The sequence below is a fragment of the Anopheles moucheti genome, chromosome 2, assembly GCF_943734755.1.
Source record: "Anopheles moucheti chromosome 2, idAnoMoucSN_F20_07, whole genome shotgun sequence".
NCBI lineage: Eukaryota > Metazoa > Arthropoda > Insecta > Diptera > Culicidae > Anopheles > Anopheles moucheti.
The window spans coordinates 8,399,546-8,427,532 of NC_069140.1; the positions used below are offsets into that span (position 1 = coordinate 8,399,546).

Here is a 27,987-nt window from a genome sequence, read left to right on the forward strand (position 1 = left end):
AAAAGTATGCAAATATTTGTCTATTTGGACTTGGAGTTGCCCAACATCACTAAGCAACACCAATTTCCCAAATTGTCTCAAAATGCTAAAGCTCAAACGGAGGGTGTCATCCAATAAATTAGAAAACAAAATGGAGACACTGAAAGCTGCAAATTGAATCTGTAAGGCCTTCGATTAACTTCCACCCTTTGAGAACACTTGAAGTTGATCAGTCAGTAGTAAGCACAATAATTCATTTCATTTTATCATACTTCCACTACACAGTAGAATGAACGAGGAAAACTTTAATTTTCAATCTATTTTCTGAAGTTTATAAAATCTACACCCACCAACTTTACACAATCTGGTAACGACTTTCGCAATCCATCAAACCTTGTTGCTCTTTGCTTCCTGTTTAGGTTGCCTTTTAATAAAAGTTTCATCCTTTACCCCCGCGCGCTTTAATACTTTCCCATCATGAGCTTACATTAAAAGTTCCCCATAATGTGACCCATCCGTCATTGCAAAGAAAAGCGGATAAACTTTCTTCCTTGCTAAAACACCGATACAACGTGTTTAAACTTCGCTGGCTCTATTTAGCATAGCTTTCCCTTTGGGGTTTGTCCGCGGTGCGCCCGGTGCACCCTGGGTTTTCCTTCCCGCTCGAACAATTCTCCGTCTGTCTGTAGCTGCGAGTCTGCACCGCCACATCTTCCAACATCGACGGTTGTATCGGTCGGTTTTAATCCAACTTCTATCTCTTCTACCCATTTCTTACCGTTTCATTCACACTCGGCGCGCGGTCTTCGGTGGGGTCGGTTTTAGCAGGATCCACAAGCCGGCACACTGTCTTTCGCAAGTTTCAAGAGTAGCTTTACCAGCAATGTTAATTTCCTGAAGCGCCGGTAAGTACCCGTTCGCCAGAGCGATTTCATTACATTTGCTTTTCCTTCACGCTGTTTCACTCGACGACTTGTATTTACATATCCTCCCCCACCGCCCCCACTGTTTTGAGTTTACACGCAAAGGTTCATTCCTCCTTAGCGCATAGTTTTCTTAATTTAAATGCATCTTAGTGCGTCCCTTACCATCATTTATCAGAAGAACTCGCATCGAAATTGTAATCGTTCCCATTCGGATCATTCACCATGTACTCACACACCTTACCCCGATGGCATTGCTTTACGATTTATGATCACCACGCTTGATACAATCATTCCACCCGAATATCGACGTTTGTCCAGAATCCGGACATTAGCAATCGAACGATCAGGCAAAATTTGTTGAAAAATTAATCCCTCTCTCTCTGTCTGGACAAGCTTAAAGGTTCGGGTTGTCATCCCAAAAAAAACATGTCTCCAATCATGCTTCTAGGACATTTTCCCTCGATCATACTTCCTTCCTTTGTACGCATTTCGTTCCCACATGCATTCTGTGAAAAACGTGTGAAAATATATAACTGGAAAAAAGAACACTTACTTACACACAGACACAGGTGTTTAATGTTCACACTTTAACCACGCTTCAACCACAACAGGGGCACTACTTTACAACTCTAGCTGGAATGGGGTGAAGAAAAGTAGTAGCAAAGTGAAATACAACTCCCAACCTTCTGTTTCCCAGTGGAGCGAGTGTGATCCATCGTACTAATCGTTGTAAACCTCTTTCTTTCTCTCCCTCTCTCTCTCTTTCTCTCTCTTTTTCATTCTTTCTCTTTTCTCTCTCTCTCACTCTCGCAATCACATCCTTGCTTTGATGATGGTTTTTTCTGTTTTCTTTTCTTCTTCGAAATCTCCGTCCCCGTCGTGCGCACCATGTTTATAATGCGAACGAACCATAAACACCCCGACACCTATGGTATGCTTACGTCCAACACACATTTTATGCAATTTTGCTCTTCTACCCATTTACTACTCTCATGCCATTTTCAAATTTTGCTATAAAACTCTATCTCTCTCTCTCTCGCTGTCTCTCTCGTTTTTGATCGCGTATCGCAATTTCGCTACTTTTCGACTACATTTTCGATGCAACCTTCCATTTCGTTTTTCCATTTGTATATAAATATTTCTATGTGTGTGCGTGTGTTTTCAATCAATGTCCATTTTCTTCATCTTTGTTTTTTGTCTTTATTGTTACGTGTTTCTATTGTTACGTTTTACTTTACTCTTTCTTGCTTTGAATCCTGTTCTTATTGGTAAATTATTTTGTTTATGTTTTTTTCTGTTTTAAACATTTTTTCTAACTGCCATCTTTGTTTGCCATTGTTTGTTTGCTAATCGAACAAACCAACTTGTTTGTCAATCCGTCCCATTCATTTCGATGCTCCTTCGCACATTTCCGCCGAACCGTTTTGCGCTGTTTTCTGTTTCGCTCCCGCATGTTCTGTCGCTGTGCTGATTTAGTGATTTCATTGGCAGATTCAGCTCGGGAGACCTGTCTTCCGAGTGCGAGGATGTCGATCCGAAAGACCTGCCACCCGCAGCGCGTCCACAGCCCCCGCTTCAGCAGCAACCGATGCCCGGCGGTCCGCCGAACATTCCGCCACCGCCGGCCCCCGGTACGGCCGGGTCCGTCTCGCCGGGCGGTCCCGTCCCGCCCGGTTCCGCCCCGCCGACCGGTGGCCCGGAGCTGTCGCTAAGCTTCGGCAAGGGGCCGGCCCAGCGCGGCACGAGCGCACCCTCCAGCCCGGCCAAATCGCGCGAAAGCTTGCTGCAGCGCGTCCAAAGCTTAACCGGTGCGGCCCGTGATCAGGGTGCCTCCATCATCGGTAAGCCGGCCCAACACGGTATCAGCAGACGCGATCGAATGCTTACGAGACGCTCGCTTGTTTCGCTTGTTTCGCTACCATTTCAGGAGCGGCCGTTTCGACTGCCAGCCGCGTTCAGCCGTTCAATCGGGACAAATGCTTCACGCTGCTCGTGGTCGACGATCAGAACACGGACTGGTCGAAGTACTTCCGCGGCAAGCGGCTGCACAGCGACTACGACATACGCGTGGAGCAGGCCGAGTTCCGCGAGATCATGCTGACGGCGAGCGCGGACTCGGGGCCGATGGTTGGCTGCAATCGGGGCGGTTCCAAGCAGACCAAACCGTTCCGCCCGGACTTTATTCTGGTGCGTCAGCCGCCACGCGACGGCTCGAAGGACTACCGTTCGACGCTGCTCGGGCTGAAGTATGGCGGCGTGCCGAGCATTAACTCGCTGCACTCGCTGTATCAGTTCCAGGTAAGGGCTGAAGAAGGGTCGTTGTAGCTTTGTAGGATTAGATATGTTGCGCTTTCGTAATACTTTGCCAGTGTAAATGATTAAGTTGAACTATTTGTTGAGAGGTGTGTCCAATTAGTGTTTGTTCCTGTGTTGAAATTTATGTTAATTTTGTACGTTTGGATCGATGTAAACTGATCAAGAATTCCTATTCCTAAGCGATGCTAAACCCTTATTTAACATCGATGTACAGTGCCTCAAGCGTATATCCTAGACCCTAGCTTGCATAGATATGAAACAATTATTCGTCTTTTTTAGAATTCCTGTGGATTTTCTCTAGAGAGATGTCCAGAGATTCCTCATTTTTCATTCTAGAACATCAAAGAGATGTTAAATAAAGTTCTTCTTTTGGCTTTCCGACTTGCATACCAATTCCATCACTCTAATGCGCATTTGAGAGTAATGATAGTAGTTTGAAAGTAACTCCAATTCTGAGGAATAGAAATACAAGATCTCCAATTCGAGAGCAAATGATAGTAGGACAACTGTATGAAATTCTAAAATGCCTAAGCTATAGGATTTCTGTGAATCAGAAGATCCTGCAAATAATTCCTCAACACACTCCTCAATAAGTAGACAAAACCTTCTCCAATTTCACAGTTTCTATCAAGCTTCTTCCCCGGAATGCTTTTTTAGCTTTGGATTATCTAATCCTATAATTCACATCTACATCCCTGTTGCAAGAAACTTCTTCGTTAAGTTCCTTTTACCTTGTACTGTTGTTATTACGCCATACGCCATACGCCATCCCCTTAGACCTTCCTTGAACGAAAAGAAATCATCCACAAAGGCGAGAATTTACACAAATTCCCCGGTGTCAGAGTATTTGCGCTTCGTGATATTCGCTTGTCCAACGCCTTCTCAAAAAAAATGGCTTTTGCTTAGTTTTGGTCCTTCGCCGCACTCCTGCAAGGCGCGCCTTACAGCACACATTTTCCTCATAGATCCCAACCAAAAAAAGGCCCTCACACACCATGCCTAGTTTAAAATTCTAAAGCAACCGAACAATTGTCCAAGTGCTATATAACGATTGGCTTTTGCTTGGTAGCCTCAGGCTTTTAAATAACCATCAGCACCAGTTTTGCCATTGCCACTGCAACAGCACCAACTTACCTTCGGCTTGTAATTCGCTTAACCGCTCGCCATCGCTTGTCCGGCTGCTAGTAGATCCAAGCGCCATTATGCATTTGCCAAATCATATTTAGTTGCTACGTGTTGAAGTGTTTCTAATTCATTCTTTTAATGGTTTTTCCATCACTTGAATGTCACAATGCGCCCGTAGGACAAACCGTGGGTATTCGCTCACCTGCTGCAACTTCAGCGACGTCTCGGACGCGATGCGTTCCCGCTGGTCGAGCAGACATTCTTCCCGAACCCGAAGGACATGGTAAGTGAACTACGTGAACCATTCTTTACACTAATTATATTCCAATAATTTATTCATGAAAATATCATCACCTCTCGGTTCCACTTGTACACCAACAATTCCAATTATACGCATTCCTCTGCCCTAAAGGCGCTCTCGGCTCATTCGTTGTGTTGTGTCCGTGTACACAGTGGCTAATCGTAATTTGTACTTAACAAAAGTATGATTTGACATCCACTCGCCGCTCCTCACAATGGAGGGTGTTTGTGTGTGGAGGGAGGCTGTGTATGTGTGCGTGCAGGAAATAATGTACACAATCTGAGACCCTGCACTTCCTTTCTGTCCCTGGTCGCAAGTAGATTCAGGAGCGCATTTCTTCCCTACCGTGTTAACGTGTTTGATAAATAAAGGAAATCGTCACGGGTGTTCGAACAATCTCGGCTAAACGTTCGGAACGAAACAGTACATATATATAAATGGTTTATAACAACAATCTAACCACCTCCGACAGTCAACTAAAGCCACTCTTGCAGAAGAATTCCTTGCTTGAATCTTGGCTTTGTCGTTTGGCTTATTTGCCACCATTCTTTGCCATGCACTGCCCAAAGCGTGGCGACCGGCGCCAATGGCACTTGATCGGGGTTCCATCCTGCTGGACCATGCCGGCCGGTACGCACGAACCGAAGCTCGTTTCGCAGATGCCCTTCGGTGCGAACGGTGTCCAGTTGCAGGATCCGATCCGCTGGTTGCACTTCTGGTTCCAGCACTGGTTGATCTTGCACTGACACCCCTTGCGATAGATGCCGGCCAGGCCACGCTTTTCCACGATCGACAGATCGGAGTACGGACGGACAAAGTCGCACAGTCCGACCTGTTCGCTGTTGGCCGCGATCGCGTACAGCTTGTTCGGTTCCAGCGTGATGCCGCACATCGAGCTCTGCGTCGGTGTGAAGAGTTTACCGTGGCGCAGCAATTTCCGGGCGTCCTCACTCATCTGTTGGGAAAATGTGGAAAATGGAAAGCCATTCATCAGTAAAACACCAATTTCCACGCGGACCGGATCGTTTGCATGCATGGATCTCGCGCTTGCGTGCAATGCTGCATGCTAACCTACCTTGTACTCTTTCTTGATCGCAATCTTGTATGCATCCATCAACGGACGGTCCTTCGACGCCGTGCGACGTAGCACTTGTGCAACGATCACTAAAAATATGCAGCAAAAAATAAATAAATCGTTAGTTGTGTCGTTGCTTCGGTATGGCGGAACGAACATTAATGATGCATTGTGTCTTTTTATAGCCTAACGTTAGCTTAATCGTAAATTAAAAAGCTAACACGATGAGATCATAATTTTGTATGTATTTTTTTCGAATTCAAGAAAGTCTGTTAAATAAACCACAAATCATTACAACAATCTTTTCCGTATTTTTAACAACTTTATCGATTTAAACGAAAAAAACACAGGTTCACATAGTCAAGAAAGTTTGCTTGGGTTGCCTCGCACACACGGCGGTAATAAAATCGTACCCATTTTATGAACAACAGACCAACAACCCAACGGACGGATCGCATCAGGGCGTTGCGCAGAAAAATTCGCCACAACACCGACTGCATCATGACGGATTATATTCCGGCCTTCGGGGATGAGCCTTCCCGGCCGTAACCTTTCACGCTAATAACACTTACCGTAGTCCGACTCGCAGAAGGCCGTCTGGGGATGCTGGGGGAGACAGCTGCAGGATTCGGCCGTGGGAAGCAATACCGCCAACAGGCCCACTAGTGCCACCAGCCGCAATAGTAACGAACGATTAGCCTTCATTTTTGTTGAACTGATTTTAGCTGAAAAAGAAGCAAGAAAAGGAAGGTTTAACATAAAAGGCGAACATCAGTGCTGCGTTGGTAATTCGGGTAAAAAGCAAAAAATTGGAGAATGGAGGGATTCCTGCTTTTTTTCTGTCGGGATGAAATTAAATTCTCATAATCCTAACGCGTCGATGACAGTGTGTGTGTGGAAAAGGTCACCCTTACCCTCGGAACCGCACGCATACATTTCCTCCGAACGGAAACCATTTTTTAAACAACGTTCCCGGCACACTGTTCCCTGCTTCCCCGGGAGAGGTTTTATTTTTGTGGTCTGATTTCTTTGAAGTAATTCCAGGGACCCAGGGAGGGGCACTGAATTTAAACGTCAGCGGAATGCCCGGATTATACCCGGTGTTTATTTGTGCGGCATTTAGTATTCATCACGGCGCGCGACCGTTAATCTTCACAACGATCCCGATCGTATCACGCGCGACAACCAACCAATCCATCTCCAGCAAGGCTACGAAACATTCACAACGAACGGAAAACAATCGTCCATTTAATCACCCATATGATGTTTGCGATTGTTCTGCGAAGGATGCCACACGCACGATGTTGTCACGATGTGGTTTTTTGCTACTTCTCAATCAGTGTCCGCAGTTTCGATGTCGGCAGACACGGGAAGAGGTGTTTGGCAGCAATTACCCACTTGCTTTATGTCCCAAGACCTCAAAAGACCTCTCCAAAGACCTCAAAAGACCTCTCCAAAGACCTGCATAATTGATGCAGCAAGTGAGCAGACACAAAACGACTGCACGATAAACTTTCTTATTTATTATACATATTAGCCAGGTGTAGCGAGCCCTCATCTTCTCCTCTGAGACCTCGGGGAACCATTGCAGAAGTACCGGTAATAAAACAAGCGCGCACGTAAAATAAACAAAACGGTCCCCTTTTCAAGCTATCGATACGCGCCGCAGATTGAAGTTGGAGGGTTTGAAAAATAAATCATATCGACGCTAGTCGAAGATGTCGCATCCCCTCCAAACAGGCTGGGGAATAAATAAAATTCCTACCAAACATGTCTGTTCTTCTCCAACACACCCCACACACCCCAAAGCGACCCGAACCGGATATCTGCCCCGAAACATCATCTTCCTGCTATTCTCGTCCGATGTCATCGGCTAAAAATACACCCCGGTTTTGCAACTCGTTCAATGTTGCCGGCCTTCAGAAGTGGATGATGACGAGTGCTGCTAGAGAGTAACGAAATTTGGCCGAATGGGGAAAGGGTGGCAAGAAATGTGGTACCAAATTCTTGGAACCCAACCCCCTTTTAGTGGCCGCTTCGGTGAATGATCTCCGGATTCCTGTAAACCTTTGGCGGTGCCAAAACGGAACCAACCTTGGCAAACAACACTCCACCACCACCGCTTCTTCAATGGTTCATGTCATCTGTCAGTGCAGCACACGTGTAATCCATCATTCGAGAGCTTTAATCGATCGTACAAGTACAAGATCGATCGTACAGATTGGCCCCCATTTTCACACCTATTTGTGACTGTTTGACATGCAACACCTTACGGCGCGGTTACGCAGTGGTGGCTCGTCACTCAGACTCACTTATCGTGCTACTAATTGAAATCACTGATCAGCGTTACACAGCGCTAAGAGCACACACGGGGACACGGGGACACGGGGACACCATATTTGGAGGCGCTAACGGACAAACAGCGATTGTCGCGCGGAACGTAAAGCTCAGCTGAAAGAGTGAGCCACGGTTCAATTACCATTTCGTTCCACTCTGAAGTAGGTTGGAATGTCTGGGAGGTGTAATGGTGGCCAGTACGGGGTAATTAATAATAATTGGCAAATGTCTTGAATGGCCTGGAGGGGAAATACGGTCGCGTCATGTTCAGTGCCATGTACGATATGCGCCTTCCGATGATGTAGTGTCCCGAGCGTCATCCGAACTTCAGATACAGCAACACTCACGGTAGGCAAAATTGAGGAGGAAAATTGAAAACTTGTGTCTTTTTGTTGTGCCTTTATCGACAAACCGAGGTTCGGCGAAACCTTTTCTGTTGCAAAGTGCCGTAAAAGGTCACGGGGCCCGCTGACACAACTATCGATCGATGGTGACCAGGCTGCTCGTGTAAACAATGGACCAACCGACCCAAGAAGCTAATTCGTTAACCAACCACTCTCCGGCCCATTACACCTCATGAAACATTCACACAATGGCGCCAGTTCTGAGGAGTTTTTTTCCCCACCCTGCCTGGGGATGTCTAATATGCACACGAAAAAAAAAATAAGGTCCGTAATGTTGCAAGTTGTTCTACCACTCAGTCCTCCATCGCACTTTTCCTACCGACATGTGTATTAAGGCGTGCGTGACACTTTACCAATCGGTACCGATTAGCTCTGAACACACACACACACAAGGGAGAGTTCCTTCCCGCAACTGGATGCATCGCGTAGAAGTTCACTTTCATAATCGCTCGCAGTTCCAGCACCGACTCTACCGAAAACCTCACAGCCGGTAGAACACAGGTCTAGTATAGTGCTCGTGCCATAAATCACACCCCATCCAGAGCCGTGATTCATTTGGCCCCGTCTGGTCTGGCTTCAAGGTAACAGAGAAGAACAGAAGAAGCTGGAAGCGACACACACACTTGCGGCGGAGGCTTCTTTTGCTGAGCCCAGCACTAAATATCCCACCCCGGAAGATTAACGGCCATCCCGTGTTTGATGCATTTCATCTTGCTTCAACATTCTTCTTTCGCCCATTCGGAAGCCGTGCTACCACCCGCGACCTTCGTGTGCGGCTCTTCGTGTGACAAGCCGTTTAGCACCGGAACGGAACCGCCGAAGGGAACGTGTGAATGCGTGGGTCCACCCGTGTGTGCCATGTGTGAATGTGGGAAAGAAAAATGCGCCTCTATTAGCGCAGGAGACAGTTGTTCTGGCCCATGAGTGTATTTGTCACTTTAGGGCAGCTGTCAACGGCGAGAATTTAAAAAAAACGTCTAAACATCCCCCCAAAACCCTTTTTGCTTTCGGGGTTAGGCGATGGCGAAGGTGTTCTGAATGTATTCGCAATGTAAACGGGTGCAACGGACCGGACATATCAACATCAGTCACCCTCCCCCGAGCGAGTCGTGTGTCGATGTGTTGGAGTTTTCGCTTTTCACAACAAAACGGCCGATCGTGCGCTCGCCCTGTGTGTGTCGAATGTTGCAGCAAAAGCGCATTACATCGTCATCATTATTTAGCCGAGAAGCTGCAAAGCGATAGGCGAAGAATAGCATAGAAGGATGGAAGGTGTGAAAGTGGCAGCTGACACGGCAAACGCACACGTAGTTTATGATGGTGGTGGCGTGTGTGTGTGTGCGCGCTTCGGTTTGCTTTCCCAGTGTGTCCTAGAATTTTCAAACAAACCGCGCTTCTATCGGACGGTATCGGTTAAAAATAGCTTAATTGAGTCATATTTCTCGGTGGTTTTGTTTTGACAGTGTGTACGAAACGGTACACTGGTTTACGCGCACACTGCCACTATCGTCCAAAGGGGACTTAGTCAGCTTCTACTCGTGCGTGTTGTCAGCGCACACAGGGCGGTTTGGTATTTGGAGTATGCGAAACCGAGAAGTGCACGCGTATGTACAGCCGCGTTTACTGCAGCCTTGATCTTCGCTGGATTCGCTACATCAGACACACAGACCCCGGCCAGTTAAGGAAAGTGCCATTCCCATTTCATTCCATTGCAAGCGAAGTGCGTCGGAGAAGAGGCTGAAGATGTGCCGCACCATTGCCGCGACACTGACGGGTGCTAATGGTTTGTTTATCTTTGTATCCCATCGCGCTGTGCGAGCCTTTCCCTCATTGCCGGGGTGCCGATGACGCAACAGCGGTGTATGATTTGTATCGTCTCTCTGTCTCTCTGTATCGTCCTTCAACGTCTTCGGAGCCTGTTTGTAGGTCAACTGGGACGTGAACCGGATTGCTCCTGAATAAAACATCCACTGGCTACACTCATTTTCGTTCGTCAATGGTTGATAGAGACACACATTACCATCCACTATGGAGGGCAATAAATACTCCACCTCCACGAGATGGGGCCATGCACCCCGGGTCCGTACCCGTACTCCATTTTACTTCAGCGTAATTGTGCATTTGTCAATCATGGGGCATCGTCCACGGGCGGAGCGCCAAGAAGTTGCAAACTGTCACATAAATTCCACCATTTAAACGCGTGGAACCGAGCTACCGCCAGCTGTTGATTGACCCTCCGACAACACCGGCGACTTGTAATTGATTCCAATAATTACCGCCGGTGGGGCAGGGCTTTTCGCTCTCGGACGTTTAGCGGAAAGAACCTCATTTGCAAATAACAGGTTTCCATTGATACGCCGCGTCCGGCATTGGGGATTCCGTCCCCCATCCTCCGGTGCAGCTCCGTCCCGAAACCGATGGGACATTGTTTCTTGGGTCGTAAATCAGACGGAGTAATAACCGCTGCCGGTTGGCGGAGAGCTGGTCGAGAGTACCTTGTTGTTGCGTTACAACAACTTAAACGGGGTCCGAAAGGATAATTTAATTATAGTGAAGCTTATAAAATCAAACAACGCGAGTGAAGTAGCGTACCTAATTACTTCTTTACTGCGCGATAAATTGCCCAATGTGTTATCAACTTAACTAGCAAAAGCGGACAGGGGGACCGAACAAACTGAGCACAACGTGAGCGTGAGCATATTAAGGATAGGCAACACCACTGGCGATGTGCTCAGCACTTTAATGAGGTCTGGTAATTAAAGGTCTAGTTTCAGGTTCCCCAGTAATGTTCGGTAGTTTCTCAGGAAATTTCAAACTTCGACTTCTGAAACTGAAGAACTAAAATAGTCAGGATCGGGTTGATGTATAACTTTGGATAAAGGAGTTAATTATATGCAAAGTTGTGTCCCATAGTTCCTTATTCTTCAAAGTCAGCTCTACATTTTAACTCAGGAGCTCTAAGGCTCCAAGGCTCTAAAGCTGAATAACTCAGAGCTCATAAGGGATTTATTCAGACGAGATTAAACGGCCAGAATTCCACCAAACCACCAACATCGTCCATAACTCTCTTTCAATCGACTTGTGCATCTCCGCTAAAGTATGACCTTAAAACAATAGCGTATGGCAAGTTCTGGTCAACTTCACCACAGACGAACAGCAGGACATTGATCAATCTTACATCTTGTCAGGTTAAGATGGATGGAACACTCTCCAGGGAAGGGCCTTGAGAGCGAACTCCCAGCAAGATACTGCAACGCAAAACATTTGTTCAGCTTAAAAGTTCCAAGGACAACATCCGAAGCCCAGAAAAGGCTGTTTCTTGTTTGCCCAGTTGTGGAGACACGTTAAGTGTTTAATTAAGCGAAACAGACACCCAACTTTCAGCTGCAATTTTGCCACCTTCCTCATCAAGACACTTCCCCTTCCTCCGTCTCGGTAAAACTCACATCATCACATTACACGCTCCCGCGCATAATAATACCGGTAATCATCCGAATCATGAAAACTCCATTCACTGTGCGCAACATTTAAATTGCCTTTTCGCCCCTTTTTAAATCCCGATCAACCCGAACCCGGGTGATCGGAGGTTCGAATATTCCTTTTTTATTTTGTTGTTAGTTCTGTTGGCTCCAACGGCTGTGCGATGTGGATGTGCCATTAACGGCACAGCATGAAATCGAAAGTCTCACGCCCGGTGGAGTCACTCTGCACATGCTCCACATGATACTCGACCGGGGCGGCACTGTTTGTCGGTGTTGGAGCCCGCACACAGCACAGCAAGGTAACGATCGATCTTTCCCCTCCAGGAGCGAAGATGTAGCCGATTAAAAGCTATGTTCGCGTTTAAACATTCTTCCACACCGGTCCAGTAGGGGCCACCACTTTATACCTTTCGAATCCGATCGGTAGCCATTGTTGTTGCACGATCGACCGTCGTGGCGACTCATCAAACAGTAGTAAATCTTTACTTCAACTACAACTATTAAAAGGCCCCCTCAGATGAGCGGGAACCATCCGATTCGACCGCGCAAGATGACTTTGCTCCCTCTGCGGTCCGTGACACGACTGCAGTTTTTTATGCTGCCGTAACGGGAGAATGCCCTTCCCTCCGTTCCACGTGGTATGCGGCTTCCAAACCCGACGACAGACACGTAAGCGAACACTAACTTTTACGACTAATTTATGCTAATTGACACCGGCCAAAGATGCGCTCGCTGTTTGCAGCGGCCAAGATGTAGCGATAGAGCGACAACAACTGCAACAAAAACCAGGCCCATATCTTGTCATGTATCGGGGCGTAAAACACGCCGGGTGGGAAGTTTTGTCTCGCAAGTTAAAATTATCAAACACACACACACGCGCGGCTTCACGCTTCAAAGGGCGGCATTGTGAGCGGCGCCAATGAGCCAAAGGCATCATCAGCGGCAGCAGCAACAAAAAAGCGTCACCGCAAGGGTTTGCCACCGCTAAGCAGCTTCACGGCTGAACAGCGATCGATTGCTGTCCGTTCCGGGCTTAACACAACCGCGGTGAGGCGGACGCATTAACTGATCTGATTCGATCATCTCTTCCTCAATACGCTCGATGGCATTTCCATACACATTTCGTTTGCGTTTGTGCCCCCCTCCCCAAACCCCCCATGCTTCTTAATCAGCGTCTCCCGATCGGCAGCTTTGCCGAAGCGGAACACCGATACCGATGATGATGATGATGAGAATGATTTGTGGACGTGCTCATTCGGGTTCGAATTTGCGATCATTTACCCTTAACTGACAAGGGGGGGGTGCAGGCCGTGCCCGAAACGATGCGATAAGATAATGTAAATGGCACACGATCGGCAAAATCCGGTCCCGGTGCGTTTTGCCACATAAATCAGCACTGCAATCCGTGCAATCTCGCAACATCGTTGTCAGTTGTGTGGGATGGGGAAAAAGCAGAGAACAACGAGTCCCCATTGCTGTTGATCCATGGTTGACCGTTTTGTTTTGAAGCGAACCGGTAATCGGTACCGTAATGCAGTCTCGTTAGTCGCGTTATCCGTGGTGTCGTTCCAAAATGCATCAACGACCTGCGAGTTTATTTTTTATTTTTATTGTCGATTCAAGCGAACTCGTGCCCATATAACGGGGAACAGACAAGATGCTGTCGCACTCAAAAAAAGCTACCCCAAGCAAAAGCAAAAGTGATTTAAAGTTCTTTGACTTTGACCAAGCATGTAAGGGGGTCACACTTTTCGCATCCAAATTTCGTGGGGGGTTTGTTTAAAAAGTTTTCATTCCACTCCCAAAAGGACTTGGGTAAAGTTTTCTTCTGATGCTGGACACCCTGATTGACGACCCGAGTCCCACGCATCCAATCGGCAACCCACACACCACATCATTTATAGTTCAACACGCAACAACAGCACAAATAAAACCGGACCACTTGAGCGGCAATTCCCTGGGCACTCGTTACGCAAAGCATGTGTTTACCGTGCGGCGATCGTGTGCGATAAATCATTTCGCGTATCGTCCGGTGGAACATGGACACCCTTGCATCAGGTGTGCATCGATGCTGCAACCACGATGATGCAGGTCATTCATCTGCTGCTTCCGGGGGAAACCTAAACCGCCCTGCCCCGGTACGGGTTGCTGCAGTGTAGTTTGGGGAAATTGTTGTGGTGAATGTAATTCCTTCCTATTGGAAAGGGGGATGATGGTTACACAGTATCATAACACCTGGCTGGATGAAGCGTAATGAAGGTTCATATGGTTGTCTTACGCACTCGCACACACAATGTTGTGCCCCTATCATGCGCTTATTCACCCAAAACTTTCCATTTTCCCCGGCCAAAATACGTACGACCAGCCGGACATAGGAAGCCCAGATGGCAAGCGAGTTTTCGCGCGTGACACCGCGGCTCGGTACCTACTAAAGTGGCACACTGATTCCATTCCCGTGATGGAAAGAAAAACCCTTTTACCCAAACCACCCCATGGTTAGGCGGATATTCTCGAAAGCCCTCCCCCGCTGCTGAAAAGAAAAAAAAACAAACCCTCAACGACGCTCCGTGGGGAGTACATGTTCGCTTTCGCTTGCCCACCGTTTGAAAGGCACACGAAGATAGAAGGTGATAACAAGCTAAACGAACTGAAATGAACAACACACCCGTCCCGTTACACGCGCGCGAAACGCTGAAACCACCCTCTTCCCTTTGCTTTGCAAATTGTTTTGACCCACCCACCCAACACATTTACACGCCGAAGGTGACAAGCGAAAACAATTTTGCGACATGCCTCCCCTTTCCAGTTCCTGCCATGCCACGACCATGTGCACAGCCGTAAGTGCATATGCATGCATGCGCCCCATATTCCTGTCGATCGAGACCGAAACGGCACTGAATCGATCAACTAAAGAGGGGAGAAAAAAACCTACCCTCGAACGTTCGTCGAACACCCCAGATACCGGGTCGAGCGGTTATTTACTTTCCCTTCCACAGCGCACGAAGCGAGGTGGTGAAGTCTGAGCGATCTGCAAACGTCCTGCGGGCAGAACTCCCGATTCTCACCGCGGCAACGAAACAACAAACTGTCGCCAACACGTCAAAGCGAAACACGACGACGCCGACGCCCGTCAGACGCGAACAACCAAGAACATATGGTGCCTAACTACCCTTTTCGTTCACCCCGAAAAAAAACGGAACTGATTTATTGGTCGACGCAAATGAAGAAATGCAAGCAATGCGGCAAAATAAACAAGAAAAGAAATAATCACATCAAGCCAACTCCGTTCAACAGAAGCGAGGAATAAAAAAGCGAGATTGCACCCGTCTTAGAATTTCGATTCGCGTCCGATCGTCCTCGCCGCGACGAAGAAGTTGTTCCGTTTGATCTACTTCGGGGTGTCTCTGTGTCACACAACCACACACACACAGGAAAAAAACGCCAAGATAAGTAAACAGAATAAACAAATCACCACCAGATGGTGCTTGGCTGCTTATGCTTGTGCGGGTTGTGTGTGTTTTTAAAAAACAAAAAAATCGTTTCCCCCAAAGACCCTTTTGCCAGGAAGTTTATCTTGTCTTGATTCTGCACCCCGCAACTGTCCCGATGACGCAAAAGCAAAACAAAACCAGCAGTGCAGGAAGGAAGGAATTTCAAAAATGTTCAACATTGGTGGCAAAGTTTTGGGTGGCGTCTCAGACAAACGGGGAACCCGATGCGTCCCGATGCGTCTCGATCGATGTTGCGCTGATTTTTCGGAACAAAATTCATTAGGCCGGTTTCGGATGAAGCGTACGCTATTCTAAACATAAGACGAATGTGGATGATTTTACGTGAAAGTAAAACGCTTGTTTTGAATTCTCCTTCGATCCCCTAGAATAGCACCACAGTAAAGAAAAACTAACACACGCTTGACAAACGAACGGCAATACTGAAGTGCATTGCAGAAGGTTTTGTGCGAGTGCCTCCACTGACTCGACACGCAAACTTTGCAACTTATTAGCACGCAACCACCCTGTGTTTCAGTGTGGTTCTCTCTTACTGAAATGTTTGCCACACTTTGTACTGCTAAAAAATTAAACACATCATTTAGCAATCAATGCACGGAACACACGACACAACGCCCATAAAGTGCTCCCGGTATTTATTTTCTCTTGGAAAAACCCTCCCTTGGTCCTCTGGAATTTGGTACAAACATTTATTTTACTCGCGTGTACAGGCGTGCGCTTGTGTAACAATATGAAACACGGAACACTTTTGCGTGAACTATTTGAAAAGTTCCGAAGCGAGTGTTCCAGGACCTCTCACTTGTTGGAGGCCTAAGCACCAAACGATGGAGGAATTTTATTGGGTAAACACTCGAATATTGCATCGCCAGCAGTGATCTGCTGCTATTAACAAAGCGATCCCCTGCATCGTGATCGAGACAGGCAGTGAGCTAAATCAATATTGCCATTAGGGGTTTTCCAAGCCGCTCTGTTTATGGCGCGTCCGGTGTAGGATTATAAAATATTGGAGCACCTGTTGATGGACTTGAGTAACGTGAGCTATAGGGTTGCTCGCCATGAGGTGAAGATGGATGGAGCGTTTTGTGTGAGTAGCTCCAGCGAGATCTGCATTTTGCATGCAGGCAAAACACATCAAAAAGGCAAAACTCTATCAAGCGAATCTGGTTTGCTGGTTCCCTGTTTTCAGCACCTTAGGGCGGGCACGATCGATAGGGCGAAAGCACAAAAGGAGTTATGGAGCACAAAATAAACAACATCAACCGGAGCCGGTGTTGTCGATCGAACGAACGAGGCTAATAACACACCGGTGCAGTGCAAACGTTCGTCCAAATCATCCCCTCTAGCGGGGGTGAGATCTGTCTGTCGGTTAATGTAGTGCGCAACATTAAACAGATCACGTTCAGGGCCATGACAGCACTTCACCAAACCCTACATCGAGTACCGGGAAAAAGACATCCACTGTCTATGATCGACCTCCGGGTGACCTCCTGCGGGCATGGGCATGGTTTGCATGCGTGATCAGCAATTTTCGTACGGGTTAATCCGATTCGATTTGCTTCCCATCAGCCCAACATGGGAGATAGGTTGTTGAGGTAGGAAGAAGGAAACAACTCGTCATACACGACCATATCTCACCAGCATCTATGAATGTCGCTCGGGCCCCGGGCGGGTGTATCACAACATATCCGCACGCTTCGGGCCTGATCTGCTGGTTGGACTTGGATGAAAAGTTATGACTCCCTCATCGGGCGCCAACTCTTCGGAGCAATGGTCGGTTTATGTGTTTCTCTTGGAACTCGGCTGCCCATCCAAGGCCGCAGCTGGATGCAGTTTGGGAGAGTTTCGTGCCACCACAATGGCTTGCCCTTGTCATCCTGACCTTACCCAATCGGTTATCGATCGCACGTTAACCGCATACTTTAAAAACCCACCCCGACATCTACCACAAACCACAGTTCGGTTAGTCTGAACATTATTCATCCGGGATTTCGCTTTTAATATCTCGCACAGTACCGTACAGTGCGATGAGGGTGACATCACAATAATACAGCCGATAACATTGTCCACCAAGCGAGTGTTCGAGTGTGTGTTGCTAATACTTGCGAAACCTCAAACGCCTTTTACAGCAACTGATCATCTCCAAGCCGTCCAAGGTCGTTTGGCGCAGGGCCCAGAATGGCGCAGAATAGCAAATGCGGCCCCGGGATTCCGGAGTGCGTGTTCCAATTTCACGCAGTACGCAAATGTTGCACAACCCATTGCCTAGCACGAGTGGCTGTTTCTTCCCGCTCAAGTGGATTACTCACAGCGCAACAAACCCTTTTTCGGCCCGTTTGACCAAAGTGCGTGCGTGGTTCGGGACGGGATTTCTTCACGCACAAGCTCAAGCGTCGATCGGAAACGATTATGCAAATTTCTTATGGCGATCGGTTCTTTAGAACAGCGGCTCGGACACTATGTTCCGAGCTGGAGCTGGAGCTGGAGCACTTGTTCTGGAACGCCGCCAAAGAACAGTGATGGGGCTTTTATACACTCGAGCATCCGACGAGTGCTGGGAGGTGGGGATGTATGCTTTCGGATGAACCATAAACTCTGCAACTAATAACTGAGACCGTTTCGCACCGTTTCCATTAGCCCCATTCGCAGATAGTACTGTCTTCTTGGTGTGTGCGCGTGTTTTTTACTTCTGGAAGCACAGTTTACCGCTGTTTGTTGGCGTTATCTGTTGGGCAAAACTTATCTTTATGTACACGAAACGGGGGAAACACATAGCGCTCACATTGCGCTATGGTTAAAGTAGTGTGGTAGGTACTGGCTGGATATAAAACCCGTAGACTAAGCGCTATTCCAATGTGTGTCTTATAGGTTGGAAATATTCTATGTCTAATTCCATCATTAATAATGGCAACGAGAGATGGCGTTGAGGAACTCTGAGATTCAATAAAAACTACCTTCAAGAGTGAAAGATATTTGTTTTTTGTATTGTAATCTGTTGTGCAACAGGGTTAAACATTCAACCAGTCTCTCACAAACCCGTGTCTGTTTGAGAATTCCACTCGAATGCAGATAGCGACGGAAACTGTCGATAAACTGTATCTTGACAGGTGCGGATGACTAACCGCATACGAAAAAGTGTACTCACGCCAGACAAAACCAATCTTTTTGAAACTGGAGAATGAGCTGACAAATAGCATGGGATAAAGCAAAAGTTTAACGAAACAACTCACTTTGGCCCGTAACTCTTTGACACGGGCCACGGGCGAAAGATGATACGTTTTAGCGTGCGCGCGCGATCACCACCAACAACCTCATCAACAATAATCAGACAGGACGCATGGCAAGTGTACCGCGCCACACAAACCACCCGGCTGGGTGATTGTTTTACGTTATTTTGTTTCTCTGCTACCTTCTCATACTGGTCGTTGCTTCAACGCGCCTTTCCCATTTGTGCACCTTCCATTCGGCAACGTAAGGCTACCGAGCGTTGGCGTCGGCACAGTTGCTGTGTGTCCCAGGAGAGATTTATCCGCAGATTCTGCCGCTCCTACCTACAAACCGGCCGAAATGCACAAAGCCAACGGTCATTAATAAAACCAAAATGTAAGCAAACCGAGCGCCGTCCACAGAGTGCTGGTGTGTGTGGGGGTGAGCAGCAAAATGGACGAAACATTTCACCGCACACAGCACTGGACGGTCGGGCAATGGGCACAACACGGGAGACATGTGGTCCGTTAATTTTCACCCATAAATTTGCGCACACTGGAGGGTCGCACTTGTCGTACAGCAATAACAACAGCTCACACAGGGGATGATCATGAAAAGTGCGCTAAGAGCCGATGGATTTGGAAGCGAATAAACAAACCACGGCCAGCACACTTGAACTGGCCGTACTGCTCACGTTCTGAGCAGGGGTTGTGGAGCTACGGATTGGTTTGTGCATGATTAGCAGTACATTAACCATTATGATTCATCCAGCTCTAATTCTAGGAGATTGCCACCCTGTTGATGTTGTGCTCTATTTTTAAACCGCCCTTCATTTTCACCGCCCTTAAACTGAAACATTTAATGCTCTATTTGAGTGATTTGACACTTACAAAATGTTTCGCTAAACACCAGGACACGTGCGCTGATCTGTTCGCTTCCACCGATCTGTCGTCCTTGATCTGTTGTTTTGGCGAATTTCTTCCCCGGTACGTGCTGCACACACCTTTCCACCTGCCTACTGTGACGCACACAATCAACCCCTACCAAACAGAAAAAAACCGCTCACTCCGCTCTGCAAGCCACTTGTTCCCTTGGCGACTTGGTTGCTTGGATTAAAGCAACAATTGCTTTTTCAGCAGAAAAAACCTTCACTGCGTCGTAGTTTTCGCTCGCCGTCGGTCTAGCTGGGGTTGAAGATGTTACTTCAAATCCAACACACGATTCACACACTAGAAACACTTGAGGGTGGTTTTTATTCGCGCACACACACACACCGACACGCGGGATGTTGGCAAAATATTCGCTTTCCTTTCGGTACACACACAGCGGTTACACACACGGTGTTTATACGTGCACGGGCCACGTCCGACTCGCACGCTTGTTCGCTTGTTTCTGACCGTGTTCTGTGATCGCAAACGGCACGAGCACGGTCTTTTAAGAAATGCGCGCGTGCTCGCATTACTCGCGAGCGAATCTCTCCCGTGCGTGTGCGTTTCGCTCTCGCGCATTCAGCTTTACTCACCACATCGAATAGGGGTGCGCCCTTATTCTGCACTCATCGGTACGCATGCACGAACGTTGAGTGACGGAAATGGTTGTGAAATGTTGCTACCGAGGGTAAAAGTCTTACTGAAAAGTAATATTGCTTTTAAAAAAATTAAATTATGGATTTTTAATGAAAAATTACGGATTACCTATGTTAAACTCACACTGTGATGTCCGATGTCATTCTCATGACGTGACCACCCAGCCTTACAAATCTAATCCGCTGTAGGACATTGAGTTCGCCGTACAGTTCATAGTGCTTGTCATTGTAGCAGCTCTTCCATTGTCCTTCTACAGATACAAAATCTATAGCATTTTAACATTCTATTTCTATTGTAAATATTTACGATAAGTACAGAATAAACCCTCATTGCCTGCCTTGTTGTTGATGAGAGATAGCTTCATTGTTTGGTAATTTGACTCACATGTTAGAAGTAGATTATTTTCTTTGGTACCTACGGAAGCAAAAACAAAATGTTTTCTGTGTGTCATAAGTTGTACTTCAGAATATATATTTTCAGTTCATTGTGACATTCATAAATATGCCAAATTATTTTATTTTAGAATAAAATTACATGTAAGAATCATGAATCTTTCATGAAAGCTGATGGAAGGTATAGTTTGAGCATGTTTGAAACATTAACCTTCCAGAACAATACTCACCCTTTTAGCAAACACTCAGCTTATTCATGCATCGGACTCAAAATAATGCATCTCCCTGTTGATTAACACTGTCAATATTTGGCCAATGCTAATGGTGAAACTTGCAACAACAAATTGGTCTATTTCGAACCAATGAAAATGTTTGCTTGCAATTAAACAGCATCTTGAGTGCTTTGTGTATCACCAAAAACCTCCCCATTTATACGCCATATTTCGTTCGAGTGAAGCCGTGAATAAATTCCGGGGGCCACTCAATCGCATGAATAATTACAACGTTCCGGGCAGGCGTTGCTAACCCCACGCCTTCCATATCGACCCGGATCTACGTTTCACTATCCCTGGGGTTTAAAAATAAAGGAAATTTCCTGTTATCGCCCGGCGGCTAACACAAGTATCGGTGTAAATGTGATCGGTAGAATCCGGAACCACGCGATCAACCATGGCACCGTCCGGATTTCCTTCTTGGCACAGTGCCAGCATCACCGTTGCCCGTCCAGTGGTCGATCAACCCGGACGCATGGAGTGATGCACTTGGCCGCAATGGCCGATCGGTGGAGGCGCATCAGACGGCGTAGCTCGCTAGGCGTAATTAATTTTTAGCAGACGACGGCGTCGACGACAACGATGCTGATGAGACGAATGAGACGGCGACCACGAATGCCTTGCGGTTAGAGTGTCGTTGGATGTACGGTGAATTATCCGCACGTTCGGCACCGGGAGTGCAATGTGACACGTGCACCAAACGCTTACATTTAGCTGGTGATGCATGATGATGGGGATGATCGAGCAACTTATTGCAAATTTTGTGGGGAAAATTATCTACCTCAATGGAATTGTGAAGAATTATACGGAGGTGAGATGTGGTGAGAATTCCGTTCCTTTTTAATCAGTGGATAGATCACACACATCCTCAAAGATTTGCTTAAATTTCTCAGACCTTGAGTTCTGGAATCCTTGAAGTTTAAAGCAGATATCTTCTCGCTGTAATATCTTAATATTAAACCAATGTCTGATGACATCGATGCTCCTAAACTTCATCCCCCTAAAGCCATTATGTAGACAGTAACACACAACTTAACAGTGTTTGGGTTAAATTCTCGTCTGTTTCGTGTCTTCATGCGCCATAGCGGAAGCTTCAATTATGGGCAGAACATGTCCAACAGTTGGTTAGGCAGATCGAGACACCATACAACAATTTTAGCCACACCATTCCACTCATCCATTCATCATTTTCGTAACGTTTCGCTTACCTTTTCTTTTTCCTCACGCAACCTCTTCTCTTGCAGTTCACCTGGACGCGGTTCCCATGCGTTCTGAAGGCGGGCCACTGTCACGGTGGCAAAGCTACCGCCAAGCTCGACAACCCCGGGGCGCTCCAGGATGCAGCCGGTCTGCTGTGCGGTACGGGACTTTCGGACAACGGCTCCTACTGTAGCCTGGAGCCGTACATCGACGCCAAGTTTGACGTTCACATCCAGAAGATCGGTGCCAGCTACAAGGCGTTCATGTACGTCCAGATTCGGACACACATTCGCGACTCGCCACACTAACCACACATTTCCCTTCATTCCTCTCTCGTCCCCTGCAGGAGAAAATCCATTTCCGGCAACTGGAAGACGAACCAGGGCTCGGCCATGCTCGAGCAAATCCCAATGACGGAGAAGTACAAAACCTGGGTCGATGAGGTGAGTACGCACGGCGCGATACAAAACACTGCGATTGAGACGTACTGTTCGATCGTTCGAATGCAGCACACACCGCCAGTGCACCTTGCTGCACGATCACGACCATTTCACGAAGTGGCATGCATTTTCCATTCCCATGAGTCCCATTCCACCCTGAGCCATCCTGCGAGTCTGATTGCGGTCTTCTTTGAACCGAAGACTGCAAAAGGGATTATTTATTGCGCCTAATCTTGACGGCATTAAACGTTGCGTTTGTCGCCGATCGTCTGAAATGATTTATCGACATCATCATCCACGGGGGATCTAGCCCGGGCGAAACATGTGCGGCGAACACTCTGCAGCGCGTCGCATATGTGTGTGATATTTGCGCAAAACGACCTCGAATCGCGTCAGGCTTTTTTGCGTGATTTCGAAGGAAAAGCAGAACCACAACCGATAATCGCACGATCAATCCGGGCGGGACCGGTGCAAAAGATGTCCTTTTAGGGCAATATCGGGCCGCGAGATATACGAAAATACACACGCGACCCGCGACGAACACGAAAAACACATTTCCATTACGTGTGCCACGCATTTCGCATTCCGATGCGTGCCTGGCCCGCTGCTGTGGTGTTGTTCCACCAACCGAAAACAAACCGCTGCTGAGCGCTGAAGTTGAGTGCCCTTGTTGATGTTGTTACTACTGGTGGGGGCGGATTTAAACCACTTCAAGATTTTGGCTGTGGGTCAATTAATGTAGGCAGCTTTACATTAGTCATCGCCTATTACGGACGAACAGTGAAGTGCTAACGCCACAGTTCCAAAATTGGATTGCATCATTCATTCATTTTTTTTTCGCAAACCAATTAGCAGTGGACATTCCAGCGTGCAGAAGACGATTCGTTCCAGACAATGCGATACATCTCCAGACTGCTGAAAGAATTCGTGACTGTGTGTAGGCGCATTCGCACGCGGCCCTTGTGCCAGATGGTGGGGACCTGTTAGTAAGCGCTACGATTTCCTACATCGATCACAATCTGACTCCACGCCGTACAACGGAGCCCCGAGCGCGATGAGTACAATACTCTATAATTAAATCAACTCGTCAATCGCGAACCGCAACCACGCGGTCACCACGCCTGAAGGGCGATCAGTTTCGAGGCGCTACACGCATTATGTGTGGGGCAGTGCGAGGCGATGATCTCAACCCACCCCATCCGCAGATGTCAAGCGCCGAAGGCACGTGCGTGCACAAATTCTTAATGTGGTCATTGTGGATTTTGTGACCGATAGAGGCCGACCCTAAATGACTCAATTCGTGACGTTTTGTGCTGGGCTGTGATGATGTGCTCTTATAAAAAAAAAGGCCAAACAGTTCTGATACGGACGATCTGGATCCAGAGAACCGAATCGAGTGGGTTGGATTAAAAATCACTTCCATTGAAGAACCGGATGCTAATTGTATGACTAAGGAATGTCTAGAACGGTAGAACCTCCTCCGCCAAGATCGCACAAATCGCTGACTAATTCAAGTGTGTATTTTTGTTATTGCTTGCACGCTGGTGATTAAGTTGCGCATCAATTAATGTGCTCCCCTTTTCTTGGGAATTGTTGGGCGCACTCCACCGGTCCTTCGACCGACTCTTTCTGTGCGCGGTGTATGCAAATTTTGACACCGACGCACACCGATTAATCGCTTCCGGTTTTGTGCCGTTCGATGCGCCGTTGCAGGTGTCCGAGCTGTTCGGTGGCATGGAGGTGTGCGGCGTGGCAGTGATCGTCTCGAAGGAGGGCAAAGAGTTTATCATCAGTGCGGCTGACTCGACGTTCCCGCTGATGGGCGACACCCAGGAAGAGGATCGTCGTCAGATTGCGGACCTTGTCGTCGGACGCATGCAGGTACGGTACAGGCAGCGCACCTTATCGGTGGATCTATCCACTATCCGGCAAAACTATCCTTCCCGTTTCGCCTGCTCTTCTTCCATCTGTAGAATGTCTGCCGACCCTCGATGATGACGAAGGCCGTTTCGCGCAGTTCGATCTCGTCGCGCGGCACTAGCCCGACGGATGATGCGCCGCCGGTTCCGATTGGTACGCGCCCGGTACCGGTTGGTGGTGGTCCGCCGCCGATCCCGGAACGCACCACACCGGGCGTTGGCTCGATCGGTCGTCACGGTAGTTTCAGCAGCCAGTCGGGCGAACCGCCGGAGCAACCGTCCGAACGGGCACCCACTCTGAACTCGGTGGGACGACGTGATTCGCAAGGTAAGAGCGATTTCTTTTAAAGAAAAGCGCTTAAAGGTATGCAATACATCTTACAAAACGTTATTAACTGTTCAACCAATTGATGTTCTGAGCTTTTTAAGATGAAAATCGCAATTTTGTGTTATCAATTGCTCTCTATTGCACTCTGAGGAATTCTTGGAACTTATCGTTTGTCTTATTCTTTCTTGCCCGGGTTCTCCATTGCAGCATCCCAATCGAGCAGCGTGTCGGGCATATCGTCTGCTTCGGCCGCCCGCTCGGGTGCAGGAAAGGCTCCACCAGCGAACGCTGCCGGTGGTCCGTCGGTGGTCGAGGATGCGGAGGACACGATGAAAAACCTCCGCAAAACCTTCGCCGGCATCTTCGGTGACATGTAGGATTTGGCTAAGAAGAAGAAACAAACCCGCGGAGGAACTGACATCAGCAGCACTGCCGGCAGCGCCACCGGTAGCGTATTGAGTACGCGCGAAAGCTCCATCGACAGCGTGATCGTCCGGCCCGTCGAACCGATCGAGAAGCCACCCGGTGGGCCACCCAACGAACGGCCCGTCCTGTGCAACGGTGGACCCGCCGGGCAGTCGTACAGCAGTGCGATCGGTACGGCCAGCGGTCCCACGACCACCGGCAATAATACCGGCACCGTCGCCGGCAGCAGTGTACATAAAATGAATGTTTCTTCTTTGGATGGTACCATCGCATCCAGCAGCAGTGGCCAAAGTTCCAGCAGCAGCTCCGCGGAACCGAAGCGCCCGGCGTACGATCCGACGCTGAGCGAGCGCATCAACCCCTTCGACAAGGACAGGATCGCGGGCACCGTCCGGGGCACCAGCAGTGGCAGCGACAGCAGCATCACCAGCAGCGTTGGCAGCAACACAACTAGCAGTAAGATCACAACCAACGACGACACCGATCGTTACACTATACAGCAAGGTATCAGGGAACAACCATCGCTAACCGGGCGCTTCCAGGCACCGGCCGCCGGTGGTGGTCTCGGTGCAGCCGCCGTCCCGTCGCCGGTCACCCTGCCCGCCGCCACCTTCAGCACTACAGCAGCAACGACCGCTTCCGTAACTTCCGCCTTCCCGTCCTCCTCCGTTTCGTCCTTCTCCGTGTCCGGATCGTCGGGTTACTCGAGCGCCACCAGTACCGGCTTTTCCACACCGTCAGCACCGTCGGCGAGCAGCGAGCAGAAGAAGCAAGAGTTCGGCCGCACCAAGCGCGCCTCGTCCGATGCCGAGATCATCTTCGGTGATCGTGGGGCCGATTTCTACAACAAGCGCTTGGACCGTGCCGGTAGCCGTGGCGAGTTCCGGCAGCGCACCGAATCCCTCACGGATGCGGAACTCATCTTCGGCACCAGTGCCGTTACCGGGCCGGCCACACCGCCGAACAGTGCGACGCCCTTCTCGCCGGCGGCCACCACCAGCAGTTCGGGCTCGGTCGCCGCACGGTACGGTTCGTACGGAAGTCGCGACAGTACCAGCTTCGGCAGCACAACGTCCGACTCGGACTTTGTGTACGGCAGGAAGGATCCGAGTGTGCTGACAAAGAGCATGTCCGTCGCATGCGATCGTACGGCCAGCGCTGGTAAACCGTGGGCAAGGGCTGGCCCACGCGATGACGAGGAGGAGTTCGATTTAAAGTAAAAACTAACTTGGCTTCTTAACCGTACCCTCATCACCCCTTTCTTCTTCTACTTCTTCGCTATTTTCCTCCTACACCCTGTCCACCCAGTACAGCTGACCTTCCATGACATGATGGCGGCTTCCAACAAATTTCTGTATAGGGTCACCATTCACGCGCCCGTTCGTTCGTTGTCTGTCGATTGCTTGCTAGGCGGTAATGTTATCTGATAAGCTTTTAAATGTAATACCGAAATACTACGGACACATACACATCAAACACACTCCCACACACAAAAAGACATTCACACATGCAACATGCAGATGCGATTTCTCGAGGTGCACGAAAGGAGAGAGAGATCACTAAATTTGCCTCTGACGTTTCCTGGTTTCAAACAAGCCGATGAAGAATGCAAAAGATGGTCACCATCTCGCAGCAAAAAATGCAAGGGCAAAGGATATGCAGATATCAAACATCGGTTGAAGAATGAACAGGGCAGGGAAAGGAAAACTTCTGTGGAAGTTGAAAGCAAAGCCAGAACAGAACGGACCGGAAAGGCAGAACAGTTTAAACTCTATAAGCGATATTCACTAAGATTCTAAGATGCTCTAATCGGAAGGATGACGAAGGTAACGTTTAAGTTCCAACAACAAAAAACCCCCCCAATGTCGGCTATCACATCCTATCAATATTGATTAATGTCGCACAAAACGATGAGAACCGGAGGGACGTAACTCTGTTACAGAGACACAAGATTCAGCTTTGTTCGCTGATATCCTGTGGACGGTTCTCCAACATTTACATCTATCAACCACCGACGCATTACCAAGATCGAAAAGAAGAGGCCGAGTAAGAGTGAAAGAGCTAGAGCGTAGAGTGTAAGCAATCAATTAACGACCGCAAAAGTATTACGCTATAGTTTTCCTGCTATATTATTGCCTATATATATATGCATATCATACTTCTGCTTAACCCCTCTTTAAGTAGCACCATATCTAGCACCATTAGCCGCTAGAGGGCGCTCTCGAACTTTCCGTTACTGTGCAGCTGAACCTTCCTGTATCACACCACTACGACTGATTAGACCGTATAGTTTTGTAGCCGGCAAATGAGCAACAAGTAGAGAGCACACCACAGCCTAGAGCGTTAGCGGTGGACGTATGCATACGCTCATCAGTTGCACCAGCAGATTTGATTAGACGTTCGAATTGGCATTATCGTTAGTAGCCGGCACACTTGCGCACACGGTAGAGAGAAGCTCATTTCCGGTTCACGACACTTTCGCACTTCTGTTTGTTAGTTTGCAACAACAACAACAAACCCTTATGGTTTTACCCTAATCAGACTCTATTGCTATTGGGCTGGTGTGTGTTATTATGCAAAAAAAACAAAAAAAAAACTATTGCAATATGGTGTAGACACAATTCACGCAGACGAAAACAGACGTAAAATAGTACATCAAATATCAACATGAAATGGATAATAACCCCTCTGGCAAACATGTATTTGTGAAAGCCCAAACCATCTATACTCCTAATCTCCCGCGTTTGAATGAAATGAATGTTGTTA

General features: G+C 48.0%; 3 protein-coding genes across 3 annotated transcripts; 2 read left to right on the forward strand and 1 right to left on the reverse strand.

Moving 5' to 3' along the window:
* Nucleotides 1–843: 843 nt before the first annotated feature.
* LOC128309374 (synapsin) lies at nucleotides 844–27,723 on the forward strand. The gene is made up of 9 exons (XM_053045742.1): nucleotides 844–884; nucleotides 2,397–2,746; nucleotides 2,833–3,203; nucleotides 4,525–4,629; nucleotides 22,153–22,373; nucleotides 22,455–22,551; nucleotides 24,262–24,429; nucleotides 24,522–24,795; nucleotides 25,003–27,723. The coding sequence occupies exons 2-9, from the start codon at nucleotides 2,494–2,496 to the stop codon at nucleotides 25,170–25,172; spliced, it is 1,659 nt and encodes a 552-aa protein (XP_052901702.1). The 5' UTR covers nucleotides 844–884; nucleotides 2,397–2,493; the 3' UTR covers nucleotides 25,173–27,723.
* On the reverse strand, nucleotides 4,635–20,049 carry LOC128309375 (tissue inhibitor of metalloproteinase). The gene is made up of 4 exons (XM_053045743.1): nucleotides 19,549–20,049; nucleotides 6,295–6,447; nucleotides 5,723–5,811; nucleotides 4,635–5,602 (listed from the first exon to the last, which is right to left on the reverse strand). The coding sequence occupies exons 2-4, from the start codon at nucleotides 6,425–6,427 to the stop codon at nucleotides 5,180–5,182; spliced, it is 645 nt and encodes a 214-aa protein (XP_052901703.1). The 5' UTR covers nucleotides 6,428–6,447; nucleotides 19,549–20,049; the 3' UTR covers nucleotides 4,635–5,179.
* On the forward strand, nucleotides 25,461–26,441 carry LOC128298984 (uncharacterized). Its single transcript, XM_053034810.1, has one exon. The coding sequence runs from the start codon at nucleotides 25,461–25,463 to the stop codon at nucleotides 26,439–26,441; it is 981 nt and encodes a 326-aa protein (XP_052890770.1).
* Nucleotides 27,724–27,987: the final 264 nt, after the last annotated feature.